The 12,696-nt window shown below is 36.5% G+C and overlaps 1 protein-coding gene across 1 annotated transcript in view; it reads right to left on the bottom strand.

Moving 5' to 3' along the window:
- Nucleotides 1–12,696, bottom strand: part of ZNF292 (zinc finger protein 292) — a gene marked incomplete at its 3' end in the record, with an annotated part of 77,990 nt that overhangs the window by 33,823 nt on the left and 31,471 nt on the right. The window contains exons 2-4 of the mRNA XM_080700189.1: nt 6,135–6,289; nt 5,869–5,947; nt 3,307–3,442 (exon numbers count right to left, since the gene is read on the bottom strand). Coding sequence (XP_080556315.1) covers nt 3,307–3,442; nt 5,869–5,947; nt 6,135–6,289 — 370 coding nt within the window. The remainder of the gene's footprint in view (nt 1–3,306; nt 3,443–5,868; nt 5,948–6,134; nt 6,290–12,696) is intronic.

Here is a 12,696-nt window from a genome sequence, read left to right as displayed (position 1 = left end):
AAATTAAGCCAGGTGTGGTGGTGCACACTTGTAATCCCGGCGCTTGGGAGGCTGAAACAGGAGGATCACACATGTTTGAAGCCAGCCTCAGCTACTTAATAAGGCTCTCAGCAACTTAGTGAGAACCTGTTTCCAAATAAAATATAAAATAGGTCTGGGAGTATATAGCCCAGAGGTAGAAAAGCTCCTGGGTTCCACACCAGTACCCCCAAAAAATATTAAAAATAGGGCTGGGGGTATAGTTTGGCAGTAGAATGCTCCTGGGTTCAACCCCTACTACAATATACACAGACAGACAGACAGACAGACACGCGCACACACACACACACACACACACACACACACACACACACACGGTCTTTAAAAATAATAACTGCTCCTGAGTGAAAGAGGTATTCAATATTTGTTTGCAATAGATTTAGGGATACCACTAAATCCAAAAGAGGAAATTCCACAAATGTGGTTATCAAAATGAAGACTTCTAATAGAAGGCTAGGAATGGACAAAACTATTCATTTATCTAGAAGTTTTCAATATAATTTTATTTTTTCAATGATGTTTTAGAGGGGAGTTACAATTAGATAACAAATAATTGAGGATTAATATCTTTCTAATCTAGACTATGACTACAGAAAAGCATGTGTAATATGTTAAGTAAACAGTAACTTCCTTGATATTCAAAACTATCTACTTGACTTGTGCTGGTTTAGTTATTAAAGTTACCTCATTCTAGGTTGTTAAACCTTAAGAAACCAGCAACTTTAAGTACTGCCTATCCTTACACTTCCAAATCAAAGAGCATTTTATTGGTTTAGGTGGAATTTAGCATATCTAAATTTAATCAATTAAAAGGCCCAAGTCAGGATTAAGTAGATTACCCACTGTTAAAATACATCAGAACTCCAACATCTTCCTTATAAACAAACCAATGAGTACAGCCTTTATACTAAGTTTTCGCTCTTCTCTTCAAACTTGCTGTAGGCTAGATTTAAGTTAAATCATGGAGCTACATACAGAAGATAATAGCTACAAGTTTCCCATCTTTGCTCCACCAAACTTGAAAATATGAATTAATTAGTATATAGGTATAATAAGCTAATTTCTTCAACTTTTTCAAAGAAGGAAATAAACATACACATGTAGCTTATGTGATTATTCATCACAGAAGCATTCCAAATAATAGAAGACCTAATAAATATTTTTGGATGCAAACTCTCTCAAATCATATAACATCTCTCTGGGTGCTACATGAGCTCTGTTAGAATCCGACTACCTACAATCTATCTGCTTTGTGGACACTCCTTCTGGCTGCATAGTCCAAATTATTCCAGTGTCTGTATCAGGTGAAGACCAAGAATCAAAGCATCAAAGACATAGGCAAAGATATTTGCTAATATAAAAATGTTAGACACATTCAAACAAGTAAGGAAATTGAGCACATTGTCTTTTAAAATAAAGTTTAAAACTCTGATATTCTTTTTTTCCTGCTTTCATATAATGCGTGCGTTTGGTAAAACACTATTTTAAATAGATAACTGAAAAAAATTTTTATTTGGGTATGGTTAGGTTGAGTTCACTGGGCTAGGTACAACTGGAAATAATATTAGATGTAAGAGATTAATGAGAACCTTACTTTAACTCCTGGCTCTGCCTCTCTCATCATTACAATGTGACCTGGGGGCAGGGATGGGGGAAACTAAACCAGGGTGGCACACGCTTGTAATCTCAGTACTTGGAAGGCTGAAAAAGGATCATAGGTTTCCAGCTAGCCTCAGCAACTTAGCAAGGCCCTCCACAACTTAGTGAGACTCTATTTCAAAATAAAAAGCAAAATAGAGCTGGGGGTATAGCTCAGAGGTAGAACAACCCTGGATTTAAGCCCCAGTACATCCCCCTCCACACACACACACAAATAAAAATAAACAACTATACTTTTTTCACCTCTATTTTCTCAGCTGTAAAATACAGGCAAGAGATAATAAATATCCTATCTTTATCACAGGATCACTCTAAAGGTTAAATTAAACCATGCATATAAAAGAACTTTCCAAACTGTTAGGCACTATATGTCATCTGCTATTACTATTAATACATCATACCCAGTATTTCCAAAAGCTGGGATGATTAGAAAGTATAATTTGATGCTAGAAATAAAACATATCGGTGCTAATCTCATAGGAATGACTCTAATGTCACAGGCCAAAAATAAAAGGTTCTTGATTTTTAGTTAATATCATTATTATTATTTCAAATAATGAGAATCTAGTTTCATTTCTCCAAGGTATTAAGAATACTACAGCTAATCTGTGGATATTCCTGAAGGAAAGGGATGATAACAATAAACCTGCGAGAACCAAGAAAGAGGTAATGTTGCTAGAAAGCATGGAGAAAATGGCAAAGAGAAAAGACAGGAAGGAACAATTAGCCTGAAGAAAAGTTTGTCAGTTGACTTAACATTATCTTCATATGACCTACATAACTTGCTGTCACATCACAAATTTACACAGAATTTGCCATCAGTCAATAAGAAAAGCAGAAATAAATAATGGAAGAAGCAGATAGTGGTAAATATGTTTTTTAATAGGACATGTTAATTTTTTCTTATTTACTTCTCCAGTTAAATACCTTGGAAAAGTTAAGGGTGAAATCTGGGTATACTGTCCTAAATAATTAAAAAGAAAAAAGCATCCAGAAGAAGTGTGCTTTTTCTTCATAGTATATGTAAATTTTAAATTGTGAATATTGTTTCATATATGTATCAGTGACTTAATCAATGTACTTCTAGCAGAATACCTGCCAATTTTGGGTTTAACTGTAATTACCCAAATTCATATAGCAACAGAGCACAATAAAATAAGATTGAATAAAAAACTAAAAAAGAATACTAATCTTAGACACATAAGACTTGAGAATTCTAGCACTGGTTTGTTATTCTATTTTGAGTGAAATCATTTAACTACCCTATTTCTGCTTCTCCATCTGTCAAATAAGTTAATTAGCATGTGTGAACTAGATTGCCACCTGTCGGGATGTTGTTGAGGGAACTCTGTTGAAAAGACACTGAGGAAAAAAAAGATTCCAGTTTCTCTGTTATTCTAAGATTCTATAATGCTATAAATACACCTTCCCCCAAGTTTAAGGAAAAAAAAAAGGTAAAGGGCCTCAAGTACCTCAGGTAAAATTTAATTAAATGGACCTTTGGAATATTTTGAGATGAATTATATTCAAACAGTTTTATTTTTCTAAAGTTTTTTTTTTTTTTTTTTTTTTTGTCTCTCTCTCTCTCTCTCTCACTAGAAAATTTACCTTTATCCTTATCCAATGGTTCCTGGGAAAGAATAGTGGACAGTACCGGGTTTTTCCACACCCCAGTCTCTTGAGCTAGAGTAGCTAAAAAATGCAATTCACAGCTGCCATTCTCCATCAGCTTTTCATGAGCTACCTATAAATATTAAATAAACATCCAAAGAATTACAACAGATTTTTAAAGCAAGCTTATCAGGTTTTAAATATAATACTAAACTTTTGAAAAGAATTTTATCATAAAAATTTCAATAGCATTACAAAGTCCTGAATTCCTTTACTTCTGATATTTAAAGATGAATTCCAAGGATAAGAAATCAATCAATTGTAAATCTTAAATATAAAGTACTCATAGAAATAAGTCCATGTTATTTCTTTTTTCAAAGGAAACCAAAAGTAAAATTATTTCTCAAGGAAACTATCAGAATACCCATGGGTAGCTGGGCATGGTGACACATACTTATAATCCCAGTAATTGGGAGGCTGAGATAGGAGGATTACAGGTTCACAACCACCCTCAGCAACTTAGAGACCCTGTTTCAAAATAAAAAATAAAATGAGATTGGGGTATAGCTCAGAGGTAGAATGTCCCTGTGTCCAATCCCCAGTACCACCACCCAAAAAAAGGGGGGGGGGGGTAAAAGACCTTACACATATTATTTCTTCTAGGTTAATTAAATTTTTTTTCCTCAAAATTCTCCTACTTTTAACAAAAAGAGCTGTAGCATGACCTAAGTAACAGCTTACACACATTCCCATAAAAGAAAATAAATCCATGATTTTTCATTTATTCATTATGTAGCCTTGGCAATTCCACATTAAAGATGATATTGAACCTTGCTTGCTAGTTGATTCCAAGTGCTCAAGTAATTCGCATATTCTTCAATCCACAAAAGACCAATCGTTCTTAGTCAATTCATAAAAATATTTATTGAAACCTTACTATAAGGGAAATACTGGGATGAAAACAATTAGTTGTGTTTATGAGGCTTATGTTTTAGTTGGACAAAGAAGTAGTTAAACAGTTAAAGCACAGAGAAAAAAATTAATGCTACTAAGTAAGAATAAAATAACTTGAAGAAACTCTATAATACAAGAGCAAAGTGTCATGGAAACGCCTAAAGCTGCATGTTATGTTCAAACAAATAACAATGCTTCAAAATTATAAACATCTTCCCATTTTGACAAAGTTCAAGTACTATGAGAAATTTTCTTTCATTTGCAGCTGAATGTACAGATTAAAGTTATTTCCTAGGGCTGGAGATGTAGCTCAGTGATAGAACACTTGTCTGACATACAAAAGGCCCTGAATGTGATTCTCCAGCACTGCTTCCTGCAAAGTTATTTTCTTTTTATTGACCTATATGAGAAAATATCAACTAGTAATTCTGATTCAAAAGTATAATTTTAAAAGTTTGTTTTAATTTGGCAAACAAAACTCAGTTTACAGCGTACAGTATTGTATTTGTAAATAAAGATATGTAATTCTAAATGCCAAACAATAAAAATCTCTGAAATAATTATCTGAAAATAAACACGTGATTGGAGGGGGGGAGAAGACATAAATTACTGGTATGCTAAGGCAGAAACTGCATGATCAAAAGTTAGTTGAATTACGACAAACAGGACAAGACACTTTCATCTCGACAGTTATTAAGCATCTAGTATGTGTCAGGCACTATTTTCAAATACTGTGGTATTGTATACAATATAAATTTCACCTTCAAGGACCTTGCACTGGATATAGAGTTTAATATTAAAATAGAAAAGCTGATCTTCTCTGCCTAACTCTAGCTTATTTCACATGCTTCTAAAATTTAAAACTAATCCTCTTTAAAATATATCTTATAGCGAATAAGGCCATACAGTATTTTAAGAACTCTGGCTAGAGAAAGGAGATGGACAGAACCATATATTTGGAAACAAACTAGCAGGAACATACTTTTTAACTTACAAATTAATCAAAATTTACTCGAAGCAATAACTAGCACAACCTAGTGCTTGAAATAAAATCTAATATTCTTAAAAGTATTCAAAACTATGCTATGCTAAATCGTGTAGTATTCTATATGAGTAAGCACTAAAGAGACAAACGTATTTTCTGATATAGAAAGAAAAGCAAGGGCTTTGAATAAAGAACTCTAGTTCAAGTAACTACTCTATGATAGCTATGCAGGTCTGGAGCAGATAAATATTTAAGAGTATGAGCCTCAGTTTCCTCACCTTTAAAATGGGGAAAACATGCCTATCCCCACAAAGATTTTTATAAGAATTAAATGAGATGTTAAATTCCGTTACAGCATACTGGAGATTTTCGCAAATAGCTAGTATTTCCAAATCCAAATGAGAACGTTTTCTTCTATCTTCCCTTACTGCTTTGGCAAAGTCCTAATTGTCTGATTTTATTCATTTAGCAAACATTTATTGAGCAACTAACTCTATGTAAGACAATAGTGTTAATAAGAGCAGCAAAATATTTGTCATTACTAGCTAAATAAATTTTTAAGAATAAGAAAAACAGACATAAAATAAAACTCATTAAATCTAATAGGTAAATATTCTCACCTGTACCAGTGTCTGAAATTGTTCCCATTGTTTTTCTGATAATTCAACAGGCAAACACAGTAAAAGTTCAACACAGCTTCTAAAAAACAGAAAGTTGGTAACGACACAAATAATTATTATTATTAAAACTCAAAATAAAACCAGTAATTCTAACATCATCAGCAGACTCCCCATAATTAATCTACTTAAAAATTAAACCATAGCACTTGAGATATAAAGGTTTTTAGAAAGCTATAGCTTTGTATTTAACTCAAAGCACTACTCACAATGCCAAGCGTTCCAGAACCAAGGCAACATTTTCACACTCAGAGGTAAGATAAGGTCGAGCCTTAACATAACTTTGGATAGCCACTGTGTATACCTCCAATAAAGGTAAGGGATCTTCTGAAGTTTTCCATTTCTCTGCATATTCAAGGAGTGTCTGTTTTAGAAGGAATAAGAAAATGTATTCAAAATATAAATCAAAATATAGATTAAATCCTGTGTTTTTCCTTCCTCCCTGGAAATTATTTTAAAATAGCATTTTAAATTTATAAAAACAAGCCGGGAGTGGTGGCACACACTTGGAATCCCCATGCTTGGGAGGCGGACACAGGAGGATCGCACAGGTTCGAAGCCAGCCTAGCTGGTTAAGAGATCGTTACCAAATAAAAGTATAAAATATGTCTGGGAGTGTAGCCCAGAGGTAGAAGGGTTTCTAGGAACCCCAGTACCACCATACATACATACATACATACATACATACATACATACATACAAACAAAAATAGGTTGTACTAATTAAAATATTAAAAGAAATAGCGTCCTGTCCTATTTCTAGCAGCTCTCTGTGAGAGAAAACATTAATGTTAATTCATTCAGCAACAGCATCAATTTATCAAGTCTAATTTTATTTTAATTAATTAATTTTTATTTATTTTGGTGGTACTGGGGGTGGAACCCAGAGGGTTTTCTATCTCGGGCTATACTCTCAGACCTATTTTATACTTTATTTGGAAACAGGGTCTTACTAAGTAGCTGAGGCTGGCTTTGAACCTGTGCGATCCTCCTGTCTCATCCTCCCAAGTGCTAGGATTACAAGCATGCGCCAACATGCCCAGCTTCAAGGCTAATTTTAAATAGTACATATAAGTATTTTCCCCCTTTTCTCCCTAGTCAAAATGCCACTTTTCACCCAATAATTGCTAAAGTTTAAAAGTTATTTAAAAAGAAGACACTCAGGCAAGCAATAGCTAACCAACTATAAAGCACTTTAAAAATAATTATGTTTACTATTTTTTGTATAGGAAGCAGAAAGTTCAATATCTATATGGTCAACAAAAATTGTAATTTTTCAGTTCATTAAAAAAAAACTGGACAAGGTGGCATGCGCCTTTAATCCCAGTACTTGGGAGGCTGAGACAGGAGGATCACAGGTTCAAGGTAATCCTCAGCAAGTAATGAGACTTTCAGCAACCTAGTGAGATCCTGTTTGAAAATAAAATTTAAAAAGGGCTGGGGTGGCCAAGTGTGGTGGCGCACGCTTGTAATCCCCGTGCTTGGGAGGCTGAGACAGGAGGAGCGCACAGGTTTGAAGCCGGTCTCAGCTACTTAGTGAGGCTCTCAGCAACTTAGTGAGACCCTGTTTCCAAATAAAACATAAAAAAGGTCTGGGAGTATAGCCCGGAGGTAGAAAGCCTCTGGGTTCCATCCCCAGTACCACCAAAAATAAATAAATAATAATAATATAAATAAATAAATAAAATTTTATTATTTAAAAAGGTATCTAAGCAGGGCGTGGTGGCGTAAGCTTGTAATCCCCGTACTTGGGAGGCTGAGACAGGAGGATCGCGAGACAGGAGGATCGCGGAGGTTCGAAGCCAGCCTCAGTTGGTTTAAGAGACCCTGTTTCCAAATAAAATATAAAATAGGTCTGGGAGTGTAGCGCGGAGGTAGAAGGCCTCTGGGTTCCACCCCCAGTACCACCAACACCAAAAAAAAAAAAAAAAAAAAAAAAAAAGCCAGTGGCAGGAACGTGGTGAGACTCTCAGCAACTTTGTGGGACTTGTTTCCAAATAGTAGGGCTGGGGGTGTGGCTCAAAGATAGAATGCCCCTGGGTTCTATTCCTCTGCACCCCCAAATCAAACTGAGCGTGGTGATGCATACTTGGAATCCTAGTACTTGGGAGGCTGAGACAGGAGGATCACAAGTTTGAAGCCAGCCCCCAAAACTTTTAATGAATCTTTTAGAAACCTAGCAAAACTCTGTTTCAAAATAAAGAATAAAATAGGGCTGGGAGTGTAGCTCAGAGGTAGAATAGCTCTAGGTTTAGTTCCCAGAACCACTATGGAGATCAGTATGGAGGTTCTTCAAAAGATTAGAAATAAATCCATCATATTATCCAGCTCTCCATTCCCTACTATCTTTCTAAAATAACTACTCAGATACTATTATGATACACACATACCTATGTTTATTACAGCATAATTAACAATAGCCAAATTATGGAACCAACACAGGTGTCCATCAACAGATGAATGGGTTAATGTGGTATATACACTCAGTGGAGTTTTATTCAGCCATAAAACCCAAAATTATGTCATTTGCAAGAAAAGGAATGGAACTAGAGAATACTATGCTAAATATGATTAGCCAGTTTGAGAAAGTAAAGGGTCATAAGTTTTCTCTCCTATGTGGATACTAAAGGAAAAAAAAAAAGAGAGACTTCAGATAGCCGGGCGTGGTGGCGCACACTTGTAATCCCTGCACTTGGGAGGCTGAGACAGGAGGATCACACAGGTTCAAAGCCAGCCTCAGCTACTTAGTGAGGCTCTCAGCAATAGTGAGACCCTGTTTCCACATAAAATATAAAAGAGGGCTGGGAGTATAGCCCGGAGGTAGAAAGCCTCTGGCTTCCACCCCCAGTACCACCCCACCCCCCAAAAAAGGAGACTTCAGATAAATGAGCAAAGAAACCAATAGAACAGTGGAAAGAGTTTGGGAGAGGAAAATGGGAGAGGAAAAATTAGTCTCGAGAAAGGAAATGTTCAAATACTGTTATGTTCATATATGAAGGTATCACTACCAGTCTAACAGATATGAAGAGATAGGAGGTGGGAGAGGGGCATATGGAGAGAACTACACTACATGATATATACATGTATGAATCACTCCAAATCTATCATGTATAACTACAACAACAAAAACATAAAAATTAAAGACCTCAACAAATAAAACCAATATTAAGGATACTAAAAAATGATTATAAGGTCAAGTAATTGTTGTACTTAAATACTGGGTTGTTTTTAATTAAGAAATATTCAACATCCTTCAAATTACTCCTCATCAAACCTGGTTATAGTGGCATACTCCTGTAATCCCAGTACTTGGGAGGCTGAGACAAGAAGGTTGCGGTTCGAGGGCAGCCTCAGTAAGTAGAGAGGCATTCAATCTAGTGAAATCCCATTTCAAAATAAAAATAAAAAATAGGGCTGGGAGGGAAGCTCAGAGGTAGAATGCCCAATCCCCAGTACCATACACATACACACACCAAGGGAAAAAAACTTACCTCATCAGAATTAGTTTTTTAAAATGCTGTTGATCTATTCAACAAAAAAATGGAAAAAACTGGAAACAGCAAGTACACAGAAATACATGCTAATTAAGAGTCAAGAGTTATTAAAATCATGAATTATTAAAAACATTAAAAGGTTCTACAGTTATGCTAAATGAAGTGAGACTCTAATTAAATTATTTTACAACATAGAAGACTGTCATACTTGGTTCTCTTTACACGTCAAGGTTTTGTTTTGTTTTTTGCGGGTCTGGGGATAGAACCCAGGGGCATTTGACCTCCGAGCTACACCCCCTGCCCAATTTTTTATTCTTTATTTTGAGCAGGGTCTCACTGAGTTGCAGAGGGCCTCACTAAGTAGCTGAGGCTGTCCATGAACCACAATCCTCCAGTCTCAGCCTCCCAAATGCTGAGATTACAAGTGAGCGCCACCACGCCCAGCTCACTTTAAGCTTTAATGCACATTTAATCACATATGGAAATTCAAGTATCTTTTCCTTTAATAAAAAGGGGGTGCTTCTTGAAGGGAAAAATCTCAATGAGAGTTTGTATCTTTTGGCACAAAGAAGCATCTATTGAGGGTAGAAATTAGTGGAAGTAGGAAAGAAGGTAGGAATGACATCTTACTACCAATCAAAACAAATAATATCTCACCCTTTTGATAACTTCCAAGTAGCAGAGAAGATTAGGAAAGGCTTAGATCTGGCTGCAAATCATATTCTCAGAGGAGACTTTAACCTTATGTCAACTTTTCTTTCACAAAGAAAGTGAAATGAAGGCAAATGCTGATGGCTAGGATTATTAGCATAAAAGCCAATAAAGCTACTGTGGCACATGGGCATTCAACTAGGTCCAAAACCAATTCCAACAGCAAAAATTCCAGGTAAAGTTGAAGCAAAACAAACACAAAACAAAAATACTTCTCCCCCCCACCACCACCAAAAAAAATTAAAATCACTCTCAGATGATCCTGGAAACCAATCTGGTTTCAGAGCCATACTTCCACCTCACAATCCTACTACATTCAAAACCTTTCTGGTACAGAACAGACTTTCCATGAGGATAAAATAGAATCAGAGGTTGAGTTCTCTAGCTTCCTTCAAACTTAAATACCCAGAAACACAAAGATAAAATCCTCACTGAACTTTTCCCCCCCCCTTTTTGTAGTACTGGGGATTGAACCCAGGGGCATTCTATCTCCAAGCTACACCCCCAGCCCTAATTTTTATTTTTCACTTTGAAACAGGGTCTCACTAAATTGTGGAAGGCCTCACAAAGTAGCTGACGCCAGCCTTGAACTTGCGATCCTCCTGTCTCAGCCTCTCAAATGCTGGGATTATAAACGTAAACCACCAAGTTTGGCTTTTCTGAACTTGTAATGAAGGTAAGTATAGAGATGCGGGGGAATGGGGGAACTAGTGTTTCTGTGAAAAAGTACTCTTAGGGTTTTCTATTGTGAGCCATGCATGGTGGCTCGCGCTTGTAATCCCAGCATTTGGGAGGCTGAGACAGGAGGACTGTGGCTTGCAGCCACCTCAGCTACTTAATGAGGCCCTTTGTGACTTGGTGAGACCCTGTTTCAAAATAAAAAATAAAAACATAGGGCTGGGGGTGTAGTTCAGAGGTAGAATGTCCCTATGTTCAACCCCTAGTACAGTTAAAAAAAAAAAAAAAAAGGAAATATAATTGTGAAGTTGGGGGTGGTGGCACACGATTATAATCCCAGTACTTAGGAGGCTGAGACAGGAGGATTACAGGTTTGTGGCCAGCCTCACCTGCTCAGTGAGGGCCTCCATAACTTAAGGAGGTCCTATTTCAAAATAGGAAATAAAAAAAATCAGGCTGGGGGTATAGCTCGGAGGTAGAATGCCCCTGGGTTCAATCCCCAGCACCCCTCCCCATACACACAAATGTAACCACCATGAATGAATGACACTGCTGTAGCTGGACCACATGGAAAGTTATGTTGAGGATGCCTACCTTATTCCAAGGTGATTCAGACTTCACTGTGAGCAGAAATCGATGCCTCACATGTTCCTGGTCAAGTCAAAGTTTTACATATACAAACCATATCACATTCTCAAGAGAATTCTTACATTCCTCTAAATATCTGTATTCAAATAATATTTTTCATGGATCTGAAATCGTTATAGTCTTCAATATTTTGACCAGCCAGATCATTCAGAGATGGCAGTGACAGAGGGCAATGGACACTAGAAGATGAAAACATTCTCTTGCTTGGTGATTTTAATTATTGCAATTATGGCCGGGCGTGGTGGCGCACGCTTGTAATCCCTGCACTTGAGAGGCAGAGACAGGAGGACCCCACAGGTTCGAAGCCAGCAGCGCTGGCTTAAGAGACCCTGTTTCCAAATTTTTAAAAAGTATAAAAATAGGTCTGGGAGTGTAGCCTGGAGGTAGAAGGGTTTCCAGGAACCCCAGTACCACCAAAAATTATGAACTAGTATTAATTCCTGGTTGAAATAACATAACCCAGAAAAGACTACATAAGAAAATATGGAATTCAACAATGCAACCATTCCATTACAGAGGTCAAATGTCCCTGGGTTCCATCCCTACACCTGCAAAAATAAATAAATAATAAAAAATTTAAAAATGAAGAGAACAGGATAGTGTTAATAAGGGTCTTCCTACAAGGCATTAGATTGCCTCTATTAATGAGTAAGCTAAGCATGGTAAGACAAAACTGTTACATGAAGAATGAATGACCAATGGAACAAAAGATGCTTAATCCAGATAAAAAATAGTATTTGGTGAATATTTACCATGTGCTAGACACTGTTTTGAGAGCTTTACATGTATGATCTATTAACAATTAGGCAAATTATAATAACATGCTTACACTAAAAGTGAACAAAACAAGACCACAGAAAGGTTAAACAACAGGTTCAAGGACACAGAGGTAGTAAAAGAGGGACCTATTATATCCCTACAGGGTATCTGCACTCATAGCCTTTGTCCTATAGTGTGTATTATAAGGCAAACCTGAACAAAGGTCAAAGGGCTGTGTTTTATCTCTAATACATCTTTCACCTTCTTTTTCATATTTTCCTTGCATTAGGAGCTTTTTAGCTTTTTTCTCCTAATTAATTGTTCCTCATTCCCAGTGTACTGGGGATGGAACCCTGGGGCATTCTACCACCGAGCTACACCTCCAGCACTTTTTTTCTTCTTTATTGTGAAACAAGGTCTCACTGAGTTGCAAAGAGCCTCACTAAGTAGCTGAGGCTGTCCATGAACCGCCATGTCCATGA

Source organism: Muscardinus avellanarius (genome assembly GCF_963383645.1).
Source record: "Muscardinus avellanarius genome assembly, chromosome: 8".
Classification (NCBI taxonomy): domain Eukaryota; kingdom Metazoa; phylum Chordata; class Mammalia; order Rodentia; family Gliridae; genus Muscardinus; species Muscardinus avellanarius.
Note: the sequence above shows the minus strand (reverse complement) of the source record. Positions and strands in the feature narration are given on the sequence as shown.